Source organism: Silurus meridionalis, chromosome 10 (genome assembly GCF_014805685.1).
Source record: "Silurus meridionalis isolate SWU-2019-XX chromosome 10, ASM1480568v1, whole genome shotgun sequence".
Taxonomy (NCBI): Eukaryota; Metazoa; Chordata; class Actinopteri; order Siluriformes; family Siluridae; genus Silurus; species Silurus meridionalis.
The window spans coordinates 12,159,508-12,180,157 of record NC_060893.1 but is presented as its reverse complement, the minus strand read 5'-3'; the positions used below and the strand labels follow the sequence as shown (position 1 = coordinate 12,180,157).

The window sequence follows — 20,650 nt, the reverse complement described above, 5'->3', positions numbered from 1 at the left end:
ATCAATATGTATATTATATAACACAAATAAATATATGTGGGGATTGATGGTCCTTATGTTATTGCATGTTAAAAACGAGTGAACGTCCAAATACTGAGAAATCCTTTATATTCTTTAAAAATACTCTATTAACGCTTTCAGTAACGTTAATGCTACATTCAAGTGCTCCTTGGATTGTTTTTTAATTGCCAAATCCCAATTCTCTTGCATGTGCACGCCTAATGCCAGCTATTTATTTGTATTATATACATAACATTATAAAATATACTGAACCTATTTAATTATATCCCTAACAATACAAAATATTATATTCTATTGTATTTCTTTTTATGAATTTAAAGCAACCATTGGTTCGGGATGTTAAAAAAGTAGAGGTCCGTATTAATAATAAAAGTGAATGAAAAATGTACAAGCCTTTTCAAGCCTTCCTTTAACGTGCTACAGTAACAAGTATGGTTTCTGAATCTCGAGTGAATTTGAGGAGCACGTATTTATTATCATTCTGGGAGCTCTTGAAGGAAGCATAATACCCTGCAAAACACGGACATTGAGTGATAATGGGGGGTTCTTATTTCGCAAAGGAAACCTACAAACTAATTTAATTTTACACTTGACAAGAATGTACAAAGTAGTCAGAAATTGTAAAAATATATATATATCAATAAATAAATAAAAAACGTTGTTTGTTTTCTTTTTTATTAACTGGAAAACAGCGGACTTTCGAGAACGAGCGTGATGTTTGGGAAGTGGAAAGTGGGCGGGGACAAGCATTTCCGTGTACTAGAAGAGGATTTTCTGCGTATCCGATATCGCGATACGATTTACGTCAAATCTGCGGCGTCTCGGCCTTTGCAGTACGCTGGAGGCGTACGCATCTTGCTCCCAGCGGTAGCTGTCAGTCAGAGGGCATTTAAATGGCTACAGTGTGCAGAAGTGTATGTACAGTCTGCGGCACGGCACTGAAACCCTCGCTCCGGGTTTTAATTCAGCCCTCAGCTCTGTAAATGACCACGTTAAATAACTGCGTGTTTTATTTTGTAGCCGATCGCTCGTTTTAAAGCGTCAGAAACGTCGCGGCTTGTGTATAACAGTCTGGTTTGATCATACGCGTAAAAATGAACGTGGAGGAAGAGGCTGTGCAGAAAACAAGGCTGTCGTTTGATGATCTTTGTCGAGCTCTGAATATGGACGAGGAGGCGAGTAACGGGGCATGGAGGAGCTACGAAAAGATCAACAAAAATTACACTTTAGAGGTAAGACAGAGCTGATTGCGGTTCCATAGGGCGCCTTTGCGGACATCTCGCCGGTATGTGCATGTACACTGGAGCGCTCATGTGTCTCTGTGTCCATTTCAATTCATCTGCGCAGTTAAAAAGCAAACAGAGTCCCCGGTTTGTATGGGTGTGAATGTTGTCCTGTTTATTAGTTGTTGATTTAGAGCAAGGGGCTGGATTTGGATCTCAGGCCTTATCTCTTTAAACACACCGAGCTCCGAGCTCATCTGCCTTTCTAATAAATTACCACTGAAACTAAACACGATACAGTCAACCTTTACAGCACCATCCAAATGTACAAGCTGACAAGCTTTATACCAGCAACTATAAAGCCTGTACGACCTTTTCCATCTTATATATATATATATATATATATATATATATATATATATATATATATATATGTATATATATATGTATATACATACATAAGATGGAAAATTTGTATCTCATTTCGAGCCAAAATTCTATTTATATAAATATATATTATATTCCTAAAATCATTTTATTGTGTACATAAAGTATCAATTGTAATGCATTTCATAATTATTATTTACATTTGATCTATATGTTATATTTATTATTTATTTATTATTATATTTTAAGCTTTTCACACCTGTGGGTCTATAATACACGCTATTATTTACTCTTCATTGTAGTTACCTACTATACAGTAGTTACTGAATAATAATAATGTATATTATTACTATTACTATTATTATTATTACTATTATTATTATAATTATCATTATTATTGTTGTATTAGCACTAGCAGTAGCAGTATTCACATAATGTTATGTATATATCTGTACCACATGTTTTCTCACTGCAAGTCTTTTTTATTCATATATATTTATGTTTTTATTGATGTTTGTTTTGATTATCTTTGTTATTACGAACTTAATTAAATATATATATTTGTTTCTATCCCCTTTGCCTTTTCTTACACTTTTTCTTTCTGTCTCGGTCAGGGTAGTGACCTGCACTGGTTGGCATGTGCTTTGTACGTGTCCTGTAGGACGTCTGTGCCCACCGTTGGTAAAGGCACAGCTGAAGGCAACTACGTGTCGCTCACAAGAATTCTCCGCTCTTCAAATCAGAGGTGTGTAAGACAATTATATATGACGCTGCAGCTGTAAAGCACCTCAGCGTTATTTTGTGCTTTACTGCTCTCATGAGCCAGGAATCATGTACATGCATGTACATAATATCAGTACAGGGATTCTGATAAGGGTTTGATTTGCAGAGTCAAGCGCATTCATTTTGAGACACAGATCTTACTCAATTTCATTCCCTTTAGTTTTATATTGATCAGAGTTGTGGTATAGCAAGTACAACATCCCATTCTTTAACTAATATGAACGGTAAATGCTGCCAATATTGCAATGGTAAAAGATAAATAAAACATACTAGGACATTCTTTTATTGGAAAATAATCAACTTCCATGTAACTTCATACTAACACAATATACAGCATAACATTTGCATTTATAGTGTCAGGGTCAGAATAATAACATACTGAAAATGCAGATGTGAACAAAATCTGATATACATCAATATTATAATACATATTATTATAAATTTTATGTATATTTTGCATACATTATCTTACAAAAGTGAGAACAGCCCTCACAATTTAGCAACCATTTTAGTATATTCATTTCAAGGGACAATACTATAGAAATGAAACTTGGATATATTTAGAGAAGTCAATGTCCAGCTCATACAGCAGTACAGATTTAGTGTCCTCTGAAAACAACTCAACATTCAGCCTTTATTGTCTAAATAGCTTGCAACAAAAGTGAGTACACCCTAAGTGATAACAGCTGTACATCATGTAACCAAGCAAAGCCAAATGTCCTAGTCATCATGTTCATATTTTTGTCTGTTTGACAGGACCATACATTAATATATCTTGTATAAGAGCAGTTACAATTTGGTGCTTTGAGTACAATTTTCTCATACTGACTACTGGATATTCAATATGGCACCTCATGGCAAAGACTCTCTGAGAATTTGAGAATTAGAATTGTTGCTCTCCACATAGATAGATAGATAGATAGATAGATAGATAGATAGATAGATAGATAGATAGATAGATAGATAGATAGATAGATAGATAGATAGATAGATAAATGTACAGTAAATACATATGTAAACATATGTACAGTACATAAATAAAGGCTATAGCAGTGAAAAAGTGTACTGTTGAAAAGTACAAGAAGATATTTATAGGGCTATGGCAGTTAGAAAATGTGCAGACACTGTTGTAAAGGTAAGAAAAGTAGAAGGTTATAAGGCTAAGACAGTGAAAAATAACATGCAAAATGGCAAAAATGCTTATATAGATACAGAATACAAATTGTACAGTATGTAAGGTATATAAATACAGAAAACAGGATATACAGCATGTTAGGTATATAGATACAGAATGCAGAATATAAAGTATGTGTGTGTGTGTATATATATATATATATATATATATATATATATATATATATATATATATATATATATATATGTATTCAGTATATACGGTATATAGGTACAGAATACAGGATATACAGTATGTGTTGTATATAGATACAGAACACAGGATATACAGCATGTTAGGTATATAGATACAGAATGCAGAATATAAAGTATGTGTGGTGTGTGTATATATATATATATATATATATATATATATATATATATATATATATATATATATATATATATATATATATATATGTATTCAGTATATACGGTATATAGGTACAGAATACAGGATATACAGTATGTACGGTATATAGATACAGAACACAGGATATACAGTATGTACGGTATATAGATACAGAATACAGGATATACATTATGTACTGTATATAGATACAGAACACAGGATATACAGTATGTACTGTATATAGATACAGAACACAGGATATACATTATGTACTGTATATAGATACAGAACACAGGATATACAGTATGTACGGTATATAGATACAGAATACAGGATATACATTATGCACTGTATATAGATACAGAACACAGGATATACAGTATGTACTGTATACAGATACAGAACACAGGATATACATTATGTACTGTATATAGATACAGAATACAGGATATACAGTATGTACGGTATATAGATACAGAATACAGGATATACATTATGCACTGTATATAGATACAGAACACAGGATATACAGTATGTACTGTATATAGATACAGAACACAGGATATACATTATGTACTGTATATAGATACAGAACACAGGATATACAGTATGGTATATAGATACAGAACACAGGATATACAGTATGTACGGTATATAGATACAGAACACAGGATATACATTATGTACTGTATATAGATACAGAACACAGGATATACATTATGTACTGTATATAGATACAGAACACAGGATATACAGTATGTATATAGATACAGAACACAGGATATACATTATGTACTGTATATAGATACAGAACACAGGATATACAGTATGTACGGTATATAGATACAGAATACAGGATATGCAGTATGTAAGGTATATAGATACAGAACACAGGATATACATTATGTACTGTATATAGATACAGTGTACTAGATATGCAGTATGTAAGGTATATATAAATACACATACATATAAATAAATAATAGTGCAGATGTGTGTTAGGCACAATATGTGTAGAAAATTAGGGGTTTATACAGTTACAATGTGTACTTTGTATGTACAAAATGGTGTAGTGTAGAGTTCAGTAGTGTGATGGGGGATGTAAAAAAGCTGGCACTAAACCTGCTGGTTCTGGTGCGTATGTTTCTGTATCTTCTTTTTGATGGAAGGAGGTTAAACAGTTTGTGACTGAGTCCTTGATGATTGTTGTGAGCTCTTCGCAGATATCTGCTGTGGTGAAGGTGCTCAGTGGCAGGTAGTTGGGTCCCATTGATGCATTGGGTGGTTCTGACCAACCTTTTCAGGGCTTTACGTTCATGCACAGTGGAGCCTCTATACAATACAGTGATGGAGTTGGTCAAGGATGCTTTCTATGATGCCTCTCGAAAGATGGCCTAGGCTATAGGAAGATCAGTAACAGTTGATCAGTTAAACAGTTACAGTGCAGTGGCCAGGGTCATACAGAGGTTTCCCAAGATGGGTTCTACTCAGAACAGACCTCACAAGGGTAGTTTAAAGAAGTTGAGTCCTCCCGCGGTGCGTCAGGTGCAGAAGCTGGCTTAAAAAACAATATTATAAGTGCTGCCAGCATTGCTTTAGAGGTTGCGGAAGTGGAAGGTCCGCTTGTCAGTGTTCAGATCATACGCACACTGCAACAAGCCTCTTCTAAAGCTGGCTCACAAGAAAGCCCTCAAACAGTTTGCTGAAGACAACCTGTCCCAGAGCATGAAAGTACCATGTCCTGTGGTCTGATGAGACTAAGATAAACTTGTTTGGCTCAGATGGTGTCCAGCATGTGTGGCAACACCGTGATGATGAGTATAGTAACAAAAAAATTGTGTCTTGCCTACAGTCAAGCATGATGGTGGTAGCATCTTTTCAACATGATAACAGCCCCAAACACGACCCTAAGATGAGGCTAATGAAGTTGAAGGTGTAGGAGTGGTCAAGTATGTCTCCAGACCTGAACCCGATTGAGCACTTGTGGGGCATCATCAAGCTGAAGGTGGAGAAGTTGTTGCCAGTTATTTCAGAAAATAATGACTATGTTGAGTTATTTTTAGAGGACAGTAAATCTGTGCTGCTATACAAACTGCACATTGATTAGTCTAAAATATATCCAAGTTGCATTTTTATAGTATTGTCCTTTGAGAGGATAAACTGAAATGGTTGCTGAAATGTGAGGGGTGTACTCACTTTGTGATACACTGTAAATGTCAACATCATACCAGCCATGCTCTCTGTAAACAAGGACAGTTTTTTCTTTTTTTTGTTTTCTTTTAAAATTAATTTTGGAAGTTGTAACTACAGCCTATAATTCTGATTCTTCAGCATCTGAAAGTATGCTAGCTCCCAAAAAATATAATGCAACTCGCTTTATTCAAAGTCAAAACATGCTGAAATTATTAAAAACTGAATCATATATTTGAATTTGTTTATATATTTGTAAATTGGGGAATGCATATATGAACAAATATCTTCTGTTCTTCTCACAGTTTAATAGAATTTTTCAGCAAAATGAAGAAATGGCAGGATATGGCAAACCTGCCAAAGGAATTCCGGCAGAGCACAGAAAAGCTGGAAAGGAACTTCACTGTGACAGCTGTCATTTTTAAGAAATACGTCCCCATATTTAAGGACATATTTAAACCCCCATCTGACGAACCACCCAGAACACACAGAAACAGAAAACAAAAGTAGGTTATTAGAGAAAACATTATTTAACTGTACACAACTACTGTACACTCTGTGTATGAGAACCTAATGTGAAACTTTTTTTGACATTACCCTGGAAATGCCATAAACCTGGAAAGGTTGCTTGTGTAGTAGCTAATTATCACGTTTACTAAAACAGTTTTTTTTTTTTTTTATGTGAAGGCGATTTATTGGATTATATCATTTGGCCATATGTGCCAAGCTATAAACCTTCTAAAACCTTACCCTTGTTGTCTTATAAGAAGCTTAAGCTAATTGTTGTTTCCTGTGTCATTAGACGTCATCCTTGCACTGTGGCTGAGCTTTTCCAATTCTGCTGGATCCTGTTCGTGCATGCAAAAGGTAAGAAACCTGACTCTGCTTATATAAGCATCCTCATGCTTGCTTATTTGGCCCAAGCACTTATTGTTGTAAAACCTAAATTGTAGAATGAAAATCAGACCTGATCCAGCTCTTCCTAACTAGGATGAGGTTAGAGAAACTCAGTGTGTTTCAGATTAGATGAATAAATGGGTTAGGGTTAGCAGTAAAAGGTTAGGCTTAGCATTATAGAAGTAGTTGGATCAGGGTCAGCTTCAGAACCTAGACATTTTTTTCTACAGCAAAGATCTCATTTGCAATAAGACATTAGAACAATATGTGAAGTGGGCTGTTTTCTTTGTGCAAGCCCCTACAATAAGAGCATTGCAAAATATCAGCCTGCATTACTTACAATTTTACATGAATGGCTCCATTTTGCAGTATTTCTGCATGATTACCTTCCAAGCAGTTAGTCCAGTTAGTGCGTTAAAAACAATCAAATGAATAAATGTTTAAAAAATTGTTTTTATTATAAAGTCATAAAAATGAAGTTATGTTAATCTGAGTGGTTGGATTTATTAAGAAAAATAAAAAATTTTCAAGAATTTGAAATAGGAGGAGAGAAAGACACAGTTAAGTTAACGGTGAGAAATAAACAGAAAATGTTAACTGCCAACACATGGCAAGAGAAGTAAAGGCAGCGTTTATTGAATATGTTCCTATAATTCTCTTTAAAAAGAGGGGTCATTAGACATGAAGTAGTTGTGCATTAGTCATGTAGTAGTGCATATTCCTATTGGGTAGCATAAAAAGATGTTGGTCATGTGATCACCAATCATTACTTGGGCCTGTGCTGACTTGTCAGCTTCAGCTAGAAGCCACAGGGGACCTACACATAAACACACACACACACACACACACACACACACACACACACACACACACACACATGCTGACCCACTGCATTAATTTTCTCTGACCTCCTTTTTTACTTTGCTATGTGCTTAAACAGCCACTGGGTAAAATGAGCTCAGTACAATTGTGTAAGAGCTTATATTTATGTGGGTGTCTGTAATTAATGTTTGGGATCATTGCAGTGTGGTTATATCAACTGATATACTAGAAAACATTCAATAGTGAACATATTCTTACTTTAAACCCTTAAACCCATAAACTATTGTGTCATTACTCAGTTCATTTATTTATTTTATGAAGTAACTGTTAGAAAACTAACAGGAAATATATGTAGTTATAAGATCAGAAATGCCAAACTATTTTTAATTATTAAAATGCAGTCTTGTGTTGAGATATAAAAACAAATGTTAAGTATAATATATAGCATGGAGCATGACATTAGAGAACAATAGATTTTGACAGCTGCAGAGAGAACAGCAGGGGGAATAAAGCAAACCTAATGACTGAGACAATCATTTTCGGGCATGTGCAGCATTCATTGCTTATCATAGCAACCAGTGCAGGTGACAAGTCAGAACTTGTCTACATTTAAGTAGCCAATAGTCTCTGCAGGACCAGTGGGATGGATGGTCTTTATTTCCCTCCTATTTTTCTTTATCCGTCTTTGGTTGAAATCGGTCTCAATCTGCTGTTGTTATTTGTAGAAATCCTTCCTGTTAAAGCTTTATAATGTGGATTTTTTGCTTTATTTGTGGACTGCACTCAGGATCATGTAAGTACATGTTACAGAATGTGATGTGAACTTAAATCTTAATGCCTTGTTTATAAGAATCTTGCATTATTTGGAGGATTATGGAATATGACTAGTAATATAAATGTTAATGTGTTACGATAATGTTGAGCTTAATTATAGTGCTTATATAAATATAGATCTGTTTGAATTTGATAGCTTGAGTGCTAAAGTGTTTAGAACATGTTGTGTGTCCAGCTGAGGGAGGATAGGTTGGTCTAAATATTCAACATTATTTATTGCCAAGACCGTGGGGATTGTTGTCTAAACCTATGTATGTGTGTAGGTTCCTCTGGAACTCAATTAAACAGGAAGAAATAAATCTACACCACACCGCTGAGCAAAGCACCATCTCTCTTGCAGACTTTTCCTGTTATGCCAAGCGATTAGGGTCCTGTCTGGCTGATATACAGTGTGTCTGTGTAATATTGCTGTGGGTTTCAGCATGGGTTGTCACTGTTTGATTTGTGAATAAGAACAGCAGAACTAGAGAATGGTTGTATTGTGCTATTCATTACTTCACACAGGTCAAAAACGATGCATGCAGACTACTCGTACCCTTTTAAACCTCTTTAACACCCAACCACCATACCCCTGTTCTATGTCCTGTTGCTCTATGTAGGAAACTTCCCTATGATCAGCGATGACCTTGTGAACTCCTATCACCTGTTGCTGTGTGCATTTGACCTAGTCTACTCCAACTCTCTGCTGTGCTCCAGCCGTAAAGATCTACTCAATCCCACTTTCAAAGGTACATATACATGCTCACACACACTTCAATACAGAGAGACACAGCATGAAATTACATCTGCCATATCAACTTTGTACCTCACACCTGTGTCTCTCACTATCTGTGTGTGTGTGTGTGTGCATGTGTGTGCGTGTGTGCGTGTGTGTGTGTGTGTGTGTGTGTGTGTGTGTGTGTGTGTGTGTGTGCGTGCGTGCGTGCGCGTGTGTGTGGGGGTACAGGCCTTTCCGAAGAACTAAATAGTAAGGACAATAGACCAGGCCCTGGTTCACTCTGCTTCATAGAGCAGCTGTGTGAATTGCATCAGGGTGAGGTACTTGATGCAAAAGGAGTGAAGGAACACTTCTGGAAGCCTTTCATCAAGAAGTTATTCGAACGCAAGGTAAGAAATCAAGAGTCTAGAAAAAAGATCAAATAAAATTAGATATCAAAAATATTAAAACTGGGTAATTACACTTCATAATAAATAACAGTATTTTATAACACCTGCAGACTTATTGTATGCAGCACATTGGGTCAGTTATCATCTACAGTTAAATGAAGGCTGTTGTTTTTGCATTTTTTGAAATGTTTATATTGTTTGTATTCATACTTAAAAAGCATTGAAGATTCTTATAGTAAGTGCCTACTTGTCATCTTACTTTTAGAGAAGTATTTATACCTATATTTATACCTTATTTTGTAACCAAATAAATTCAGTATTGCGTTTTCTAAAATCCACTAATGGATTATAAATGTGTTATAACACCCAGTGTACACTGTGACAGATACAATACAAAACTTTTATATGATTCTTGTACAGTCATACTGTGAATTTTCTGTTAGCAAACATACTTATATTCCTGACATACTTACAGATTTTAAAGGGAAAAGAAGAGACACTGACTGGATTTTTGGATCCTGTTCATTTTGGAGACAGTCTGTAAGTATTTGAAGTTAAAGTGAAGTGAATGAAGCTTTTTATTAAATCAGGCTGCAGTATTTGCTGTATGCTTGGAGTCCAGCACAATGTCAGTATTTTTACCTGTATCTCTATCTGTATCTAAATTTGTTTAGCGCAACAGATAGGTGTTAATATCTATATTTAAATAGTTGGTTCATTTACATTACCTGTGCATTTGTGTGTCTTAGTGCATCTCTTAATCGGGCGTATGAGGAGCATGTCTTGTCATCAGGTGCTCTAGATGAGAGGATATTTCTGGGTGAAGGAGCGAGAGAGGACATTAATACACCAGGACCATATTTGTGTGAGGGGACAGAGAACCAGACCTCCAGCATTCACAAATCTCTCGCTGTGAGGCAGCTACACTTACACAGCTACACATACACAAAAAATATTTAAAAAATGAGCAGGAAGTTCATTTAGAGTAAACTGTTCTTAATTATCCCTTTAACGTTCACGGTTGTATATTAGTTTCTTTATTTAAAAAAATAACAAACTAAAATATTATCTGTTTTATAAGCACATTAGGGCTCTCTAATTGTGCTAATCATTTTAGTCTCATTTTAGAGAGATATGATAAAGAAATTAAATAAAACCGCCATGAAATACATACAGTTGATTCATACAGATGCATACAGTTTTACGCATTAACAATGCGTTAAAGCAAATGTATTTTATCGGCACAGATTTTATTAGCACATTTCTGTTTGTAAAAATGTAGTTCTTAATTTTTCACAAAAATATAAATAAATATAAAAGAAGAGAAATTAACAACCTTGAACGCAACACATAGTTATTTACAGTGTCCTTTTTTTACTCTTAAAAAAAAACTGCACAGTAAAACATTTGTTTTACTGATACACCAGGTATTAAATCAAGCATCAATTATGCACACATCCGGCAATTAAAACTGCACGCGTGGAAAAGTTCCATTTGGATACGTAATTTAAAACCCCATAATTACTTTAAAAGTTTTACAAGAGTATTTTCACAAGCTGCCCCATCATATGAAAACAGGCTTGTTTGATTGAGCAACTGGCTCAGTGCTAAGAAAGAGAAGTTCTTTTTTCTATGTGTTTATTAGACATTAACAAGTTATTATTTAGGATGTTAAGGGTGGTTTCAGTAATAATAAACATACATTTACCTCAATCATATTTGTCCATGTCCATGTTGATTAGAGTATTAAAACTTGAAAGTATTAATTTAAGGTACTTTTAGAACAGATAAAAATTTGTTAACTCATGATAATCATCATAAATATTTTAATCGATTGACAGCCTTATTTAAAATAACTCTTTTACAGGCATCAGCTCTGAAAGTGTCCACTCCACTGACGGGAAGAGTGTACTTACAGGAGACTGCTTCTGGCACTTCAGTGTTCACAGCAATGGAAGGCATCTCACGTCTGCAAAGTCTCCTGGCAGGACTCAAACACAGGCCAAGCCTTAGACTGAAAGACATGCTAAAGTAATAAACACCACACACACACACACACACACACACACACACACACACACACACACACACACACACACACATACATACATATGTACCCTGTCAAATTACAGATCATTGCACATCACAAATTTTTATATTCATTTTGTGTCCTATGAGATGGACACTGGACATCAATTGTTAAGTAGTGAACAGGACAGGACATTTGTCTGCCAGATATTTCTGATTACAATCAAGGGTACACTCTTGCTAACATTAAAGGAGTTCTGTTATTGCTGTTCCAAAAAACTAAATTGGTACTAAAAACTAGATTAATAATTTCAAACAAAATGTATGTGGTCTGTCTTCCCAATTATAAGAATTGTTTTTTCATGTCTATTAATTATAAAACCTAGGGCCTGTGCAAGGAACCCAAGTGAAAATATTGCATCCAGACTGAAGGAGATGACTAAGGCATTCCTCCAAAGCTATGAGGCCAAGGAAGAGGGAAATGGAGGCTTGGAAAAAGGTCTCAACCATGTTACAACTATTTCACAAAATGTCAAATATTATGCATTTCTCTGTATATGTATACATGTATTTTTCTTTTTACTTTGCAGATACTGTTGTCAAATACTTTTGCTTAGCCGAGGCACTGTATTATAAGACACTGGAGGGCATCATTGACCAGGAGAAGAGGCGACTCGGTGACAGTGACCTCTCTGTGAGATCTCCCCCATTCATACTGTTTAGATTTATTCTTTTAGTAATGCTATACATAAATAATTTGCTAAAATAATTAACACAAAAATGAGATATTTCAGCATTAATAAACTATAAATAATGGTAACAAAAACAACATAATCAACTGGCATGCTTAAATGTTGACAAAATACAATTGAATTGATGAATTTTTAATCCACATAAGAATCCGTATACATTTGGCAAACATTTTTATCACGAATTTCATATGGTTTGACATGTTACTGAATACTGTGTGCCAATATTTAACATTTGTTGTTCAAACTCAGCTGTGAGTTTTTGTCAGTTAACAACCACAACATGTTTTTTAAGGTGTTGATTAGTATCAGTCATTGTGGGCTTCATTTTACTCACTGTAAAACGTTAAACACTGTAACCATCTTGGCTTATCTGGTGTATAAAATATCTATTTAAAATAATTCTATATATTGTGGTTTGTCTGTGTAATGTAATGCTAGTAACAGTTTTGTATAGTTTAGTCTCAGTGACTTGAGTTAGCTTGAGCACACACTAAGTGGCAATGTCTTCTCCAGTCTATTCTAGAGCAGGACATGTTCCACCGTTCTCTGATAGCCTGTTGTCTAGAGATTGTCATCTTCTCATACCACCCACCTGGCGAGTTCCAGCGGATTTTGCAGACCTTTGAAATCCCCCCTTACCACTTTTATAAGGTGACTCAATCCAAACATACAAAAAAACAACAACACGTTCATATAAAATTATATATCTAAATATATTCCTCTCACTCTTTCTCGTTGTTTTCTCCTCGTTAGGTGATCGAGGTGCTGGTTCGGGCAGAAGAAGGTCTCGCCAGGGAGGTGGTGAAGCATCTAAACCATGTGGAGGAGCAGGTGTTGGAGAGACTGGCCTGGAAAGAGAGTTCCCCACTCTGGGAGAGCATTAAAGGGGCCAAAAACCATGTGCCTTCCTGTCAGGAGGTGAGACTGAACACCTGTTTCTAACCATGTTTTGTTCAAGGTATTAATCTTACTGATGCATAGAGATTTAAATTTCGGCTGAATGTGGTTAAAATTCAGGACATACTTTTTCAGGACAACTTTTCAGCCTAAAACTAAGGTAACAATAATTAAAACAATTAATATGAAATATGTATTTAGAAGTTACATTACATTATGTGGCTTGCAGAAACAGCATTTTCAATCACTTTTAAATTTACATTGCTAAAAAATCGAAGTTTTCATACAGTGCAAAGAATCAAAAGTGCAATTTCTTTCTGTTTTCAGCCAAAACATTTCAGGATAATGCTAATTAATTGGTAATTTGGTTGGTGTTCATTAATGGTGTTTGTGGTCATACGTGTTAGGTAATGCCTCCTCAGTACCTGGAGGATGGGTCTGGTAACCTGCACAGCCCCAAAAACAATGAGCTCAGCGTTAACACTTCAGGAACAGGAAAAGGTAAAGGCCTATAGCGCACACACAGTGTAATAGTGTACCATGTACTAGCTGAGTATATGTCGAAAACTTTAAATCAGCCACTAAGTTGTTAATCATTGTTCAGTAAGCTTTACTCTTGTTGCTCCCATCAGCAGTGTCATCCTCTTCCACAAATCTCCACGAGCGCTACAGCTCACCACCTACTGCAACAATACGCAGGCGTCTCTTTGTGGACTCTGAAATGCCCTCTGACCCTCCTGCAGCAACCCGGGTCAGCCAGACCTCATTAGTCAGCACCATACCAGCAGGTCAAACCGTGGTCACTATGGCAACAGCTACTGTTACTGCTAACAACGGACAGACAGTGACAATACCTGTGCAAGGTTCTGTGAGCTATTTAAGTGTTGCTTTTGATCGACACAGTGGAAATTAAGTACTGTAATAATAAGATATATATGCCAATTTTAAAACAATTTTTTTTAGTTGTTTGTTGTTTCATATGTTTGCTTTAATAAAGAAAAAAAAAAAAAAAAACCCAGGAAGCACAAATAACTCTGTATAATAATTTAGATACCACCTGTAGATTGTAGCTTACTAAGAATATATTACTAAGTATCAAATGCTAAAGCAAATAAAAACAGCAATTTCTACTTTTATAAAGAGTCAAAAAGAGTAATAACAAAATGTTGTCCTCTCTGTAGGTATAGCCAATGAGAATGGAGGCATCACTTTTATCCCAGTGCAGGTGAGTGTGACAGGGCAGAGTGGACCGGGACTACAGCCTCTCACTGCCCAGGCTCTGACTGGCTCACTAAACACCCAACAGCTGACGACCACCATGCCTGCTGGCACTGTTCACACCAGCCCTACAGCCGGCAAGAACGCCAAGATGAGCCCTCAGCATGGAACACCAAACAGAGCACAAAGAACTGGCTCCCTCTGTCTGTTCTTCCGCAAGGTGAACAAGGATGTCAATGTTGTTTAAATAATTTGTTGATTGTCCTAATGACAGGACAGTTTTTCATAAGATGCTAACACAAGGAAGGGGTGATAGTCTAATAGGAAGAAAGAAAATAAATGAGCGAAATGCAATAAAATGCTAGCTGCTAACAAAGCATCCTGAAAGCAAGGTCAGTATACAGTAATGAAAAGTAAAGCTGCCAGTCATAGTGATAAAGCTGTAGTGGGGAAACACTGCTGGGGAATTACATCTGATGTAATATACATTGGGAAATACATTGTGTGAAATACATCTGATGTCAAGTATCACAATCAAACATGGCATAAAAAAAAGTAAAAAAAAAAAAAAAAGACCAGTGTCTTTACTGCGTGTATTTATTTACATTTGCAGCATTTAGCAGACTCCCTTATTAAGAGTGATGTACAGAATTGCTTTGAGTCTGAATCAATGAATAGATCAACACTGGTGCCATACATGTTTTTAATCGTAAAGACATAAAACAAACAGGGGGAAAAGTGGTAGTTTAAATGTTTCAGGAAGAGAAGCGTCTTCAATTCAATTAATTTTTATTTGTATAGTGCTTTTAACAATGGACATTTTCTCAAAGCAGCTTTCCACAGATAATGCAGTAATAAAGAATGAATAAGATGTTCTTTAGTTTGTCCCTAATGAGTGAGACGGTGGTGACTGTGACAAAGAAAAACTCCACGAGATGGCATAAGGAACAAACCTTAAGGGGAACCAGACTCAATAAGGGAACCAAGCCTCATCTGGGTTGCACCAAATGTCCATTTATTACAGCTAAACCATGTCGAGGTGTGCAGTGATCATTTGAAGATAGGCAGTGACTCAGCTGTGTGGACATCTAGGGGAAGTTTATTCCGCCATCTCGGTGCCAAAACAGAGAAGAATCTAGACGTTTACCTACCACTTACCCTAATTTGTTATTATACTGTGTTATCATTGTTTGAGTGCTGTGTCTGTGTTAAACACTAACACATCCAGAGTATGTGTAGTCATTTGTGTGGATTCTAAACTTTTATTGCTTGAGTAGTGGGTTACATTGCATATTAAGTGCAGTACAAAACCCAAAGTGCAGTGTGCAGTGACCCGTTCCTACCGACCTGTGATTCAGGTGTATCACTTGGCCAGTGTGCGTCTCCGAGACCTGTGTGTGAAGCTGGATATCAGCACAGACCTGCGCAGGAAGATCTGGACCTGCTTCGAGTACTCACTAGTGCACTGTACTGAGCTCATGATGGATCGACACCTCGACCAACTGCTCATGTGTGCCATCTATGTCATGGCTAAGGTGCAAAAGAGAAAAATAAACTGGAATCATAATTACAATCACAAATTTTTCCATGCGACTTACACCTACATGATCAGTCTGTTAATTTATTTTGAACAGGTGACTAAAGAAGATAAATCCTTCCAGAACATCATGAAGTGTTACAGATCTCAGCCTCAGGCCAGCAGCAGTGTAAGTACAGACATGGACAACACAATAAAAGCCTAATGATGATGATGATGATGATGATGATGTTGTTGTTCCAGGTATATAGGAGTGTTCTGATAACGGGACGAAAGAGACGCCACTCGGGCAAGAGTGAAAACAACAAACAGAACTCTCTGGCTGAAGGAGGGCCTGAACAAGGTATATACCCACCTTTAGACACACACATATCTTATCCATACAACCATTTAAATAGACAATACTTCATTATATTTATTCTCAGTCTGAGTCTTCTGATTTTATAGCAATGGAGCTAAATGCAGATCAGATCCTTTTAGTTATATTAAATGTACTACATAATATAACTGAAATGATCTGATCTGCATTTAGCGCCATTGCTATTATATCAGAAGTGTATATATACAGTATATATATATTTATTTTCCTGGTCTCTCGCGGATAGCACCATAAACCAAAAAAGTATAGGAATTTTTTTTACTTTTAAAATTTTTATGTTGAAATAATGAAATTCATTAGTTACAATATAGTTATTAATTATAAAATGCACAAAAGTAAAATGTTAATACAGTACAGTACTTTTTTGGGTGGCGTCTGTTTATAAACGGGGTATTACTGTATATATATCCAAACCAAATGTAAATTTGAGATTAAGCGTGCATGCTGCTCTCTTCCGCAGCAGCAGCAGTAGCGAGTGGTAACAGCAGTCCTCTGTCGATGCGCTCCAGCAGCACACTGCCTGTTCCTCAACCCAGCAGTGCTTCCTCTACACCCACTCGCATGCCCGGCACATTGCCAGAGCAGGAGGAGGGGGAGGAGGAGGAGAAGAGGGGGGACCTTATTTGTTTCTACAACCACGTCTACATCAAACAGATCAAACCATTTGCCCTGCGGTACTCTTCCAGCTCGCCTAAAGCAGGGGTGGGAGATTTTTTTGTTACGTTTTGTATGATTTTAAAAGACATTTTTCATCACAAAAATATTAATAACAAAACTGTTCCTTTTAACATCCCTTCAAAATAAAGTTGTCTAATTCTCTATGTGATTTCTAATATGTATAGGCGGAGACTCCTCCCCTGTGTCCATATCCTTCACTCCGGATTGGGTCACCACGCAGAGTTCTCCTTTCTCACAACCACTCCATCTACATCTCTCCCCATAAAAATGACAGTCCACTCACTCCTAGGGACAAGATCTTCTATTACATTAGCTCGAGTCCCTCAAATGTAAAGCAACACACTTTCACACAATAATGAACATGTATTTTAATCCTCCATGTCTGGTCTGATTTCTGAAACATTTACACATCCTGTTACCTGCCCAAAATTAATCTTGCTCTGTTTTTTTCTTAGCGACTGCGAGAGATTAACAGCATGCTCCGTACTGGAGAGACGCCCACTAAGAAGCGCAGCATGGTTCTGGAGGAGGAGCAGCAGTCTCCTGCTAAGAGGCTGTGCCAGGAGAACCACAGTGCTCTCTTCCGCCGCCTACAGGACGTCGCCAATGACCGCAACAACTCCCATTAATGCATACATCAAACTAGCAGACCACAAACCCCATGATTTATGATCATGTAAGAAAATTAATTTGTCAGATGCAAAAAACATGCACTGGACGTGAACATATCAGGCACAAAGAACAGTCAGAGTCATTCACCAAAACCTGAGCATGGAAAAACATGGAACAAATCTCACAATTTAACAGCTTCTACAGTGAGAGCTTCTTGCTTCAGTGAGATCATGTTTTCCATATTAATGCACCACTTATCAGATCTTTTTATACCATTTACAAAATACACAAATGCCGTGTAGGCATTTTTAGTTTCATACCTAATATTATACACTTTAAATCAATTTCATACACGTAAGGAAAAAGGATTATGTAGTGAACAATGGATTTGTGAGCAGATCTTGCCTTTGTTTGTCATTATACTGTCTTTTAAAAAACTATTTTCATAAAAGAAAAGTTTAATATGTACAGTGACAATAGTTCCTGGTTTCTTAAATTCATTAAGAAATTATTGCGAACTCTTTTATATGCTGAACTGTGTTTTTTTCCATGTGTTTTTGTGATTTATATAGTTAATATATTCATGATATTTTTCTTACTTTAGTTGGAAAGATATTGGTTAGAGGCAACTGACATGTTAAGAGTATACACGTTTTAAATTAATTTATTATTCTTGTGTTCTGCATGTAACTATGTAAAACAAAATATTATGTCTTTTTATGGTTTGTTTTTTCTGTCCATCATTACAATTCATGTGTGTCATGTCAAAGAGCAGTCCCATTTCTAGTAAGTGCCTTTTCTATCTTTGACTTACACAGACTTTGTATGTACAGCTAACATAGAGTTATAGTATTATAGTTTTCTCATTTGTCATTTAATAAATTAAAGTTACTGCGCAAGTGAACTCCACAAACTGCATTATGCTAAATGTCCATCAGGATCCAACTGTAATTCGGGATAATCGCCTCCATTGTGTGTTTCACCACTAGATGGCGTCCTGTTCTTCACTTGTGGATCAGTTCTTCAGCAGACCTACCTGAAAATATAGTGGATCATTTGTTTTTGGCACAGTTTTTCAAAGCACTGGTGCGTGGGGTTTGCAGGAGATTAAGCTGCAGGGAGAAATCCCCGACTGGGTTAGAGTACACAACAAACCTACAGCAGACTAAAACATGATTTATTCTGTGTATGTAAGCAAACACATCCAACTGCGTTACTCCTCTTTGTAAAATAAAATAGTATAGATGAATGGTTGTATTAACGTTTAATATTATATTAAGTACAATCAGAAGTATCGAACTGTTTATAATAAATCAATACAGCAATAAACACGTTTTAAAAAAACATTGATACAGAACATATTTGCTGTTGGTTAATATATGGAAAAAAAAACAACATGCCACAAAAGGCATAATCCTACGAAATATTAAATAATTTTCTGTCTGCTGCAGCAGGCACATGTTTTATTCGGAGTGGTAAACTTTTTGAAGCTTTTTGCCCCTTTTGTTTTTAAAATAACAGTTTTACTAAAATCGCTTCTTTTCTACATTACTGGTCCTTACATCATTATGATCTCATTCATCTTAACTATGTATAACATAGCCATTGCCATCATCTTCATAACCCGAACAAAGAGCATTTCTGTGTTCATGTTCTGAACAAAAGATGTGTAAGTCTTTACTATAAGCATGGAATAATACAGAAAAGAAAAAAAATATATATATATATATATATATATATATATATATATATATATATATATATATATATATATATATATATATTTTTTTTTTTTTTTAAGCTACTATCATTTAGAAAAGTATGGTTTATAACATTGTCTGAAATGATTGCTTGTAATATTATCTTTAAAGTGAATATAGAAGAAATATTTTCATTCCATTTGCACTGTGATATCATTACCATTACTTTATATATATATATATATATATATATATATATATATATATATATATATATATATATATATTTTATTTTTTTTTTTTAAGCTACTATCATTTAGAAAAGTATGGTTTATAACATTGTCTGAAATGATTGCTTGTAATATTATCTTTAAAGTGAATATAGAAGAAATATTTTCATTCCATTTGCACTGTGATATCATTACCATTACTTTATATATATATATATATATATATATATATATATATATATATATATATATATATATATATATATTTTATTTTTTTTTTTTTTTTAAACAATGGCACAAGCTAATGCACTCTTAGTACCAGTCCCAAGCCCGGATAAATGGTGAGGGTTGCGTTAGGAAGGGCATCCAGCGTAAAAACGTGCCAAATCAAATATGCGGAATACAAACTTTAATTTAATACCAGATCGGTCGAGGCCTGGATTACCAACCACTGTCACAGGTATTGTTAGCCAACAGGGTAATGGTGGAAATTGACGACAAGGAGAGGGTGAAGACGTCTACAGAGACAACAGAGAAAAGGAGAAGTGTAGGAGAGTAGAGGTTCGGGTGGGAACATAAAGTGTTAAATGGAGAAAGTTAGCTGATATGATAGAGGACAAAAAGGTAGGTGTGTTGTGTGTTCAGGAGACCAAGTGGAAGGATAGTAAAGCCAGGAACATTGAAGGTGGTTTTGAAATGTTCTATTATGGTGTGGATGGAAAGAGAAATTGTGTGGGTGTAATCCTGAATGAAGAGTACATTAAGAGTGTAGTGGAGGTGAAGAGAGTTTCTGGGTTATGAATGTGAAGCTGGAAGTTGTAGGTATGACG

The 20,650-nt window shown here is 35.7% G+C and overlaps 1 protein-coding gene across 5 annotated transcripts; it reads left to right on the top strand.

Annotated features, from left to right (window-relative positions):
• The first annotated feature begins 888 nt into the window (after positions 1–888).
• Positions 889–18,794, top strand: rbl2 (retinoblastoma-like 2 (p130)). 5 transcript variants are annotated; one of them, XM_046859812.1, is made up of 22 exons: positions 889–1,253; positions 2,246–2,376; positions 6,435–6,635; positions 6,932–6,996; positions 9,282–9,410; positions 9,629–9,789; positions 10,265–10,329; positions 10,539–10,701; positions 11,657–11,820; positions 12,204–12,316; positions 12,408–12,511; positions 13,083–13,220; positions 13,323–13,487; positions 13,874–13,967; positions 14,102–14,329; positions 14,648–14,904; positions 16,043–16,219; positions 16,319–16,390; positions 16,465–16,564; positions 17,061–17,302; positions 17,443–17,607; positions 17,734–18,794. In XM_046859812.1, exons 1-22 carry the CDS (start codon positions 1,116–1,118, stop codon positions 17,905–17,907), a joined length of 3,246 nt encoding a protein of 1,081 aa, XP_046715768.1. In that variant the 5' UTR covers positions 889–1,115; the 3' UTR covers positions 17,908–18,794. The 5 variants fall into 5 exon arrangements, with proteins under 5 accessions (XP_046715768.1, XP_046715769.1, XP_046715767.1 ...); XM_046859813.1 differs by having other exon boundaries at positions 14,099–14,329; positions 17,064–17,302; XM_046859811.1 differs by having other exon boundaries at positions 14,099–14,329.
• Positions 18,795–20,650: the final 1,856 nt, after the last annotated feature.

Coding starts and splice junctions, on each gene's coding strand:
- rbl2 (XM_046859811.1), top strand. CDS start 1,116: ATGAACGTGGAGGAAGAGGCTGTGCAGAAAACAAGGCTGTCGTTTGAT. Junction 10,702..11,656: donor GCATTCACAAATCTCTCGCT/GTGAGGCAGCTA, acceptor ACTCTTTTACAG/GCATCAGCTCTGAAAGTGTC. Junction 12,512..13,082: donor TCGGTGACAGTGACCTCTCT/GTGAGATCTCCC, acceptor TGTCTTCTCCAG/TCTATTCTAGAGCAGGACAT.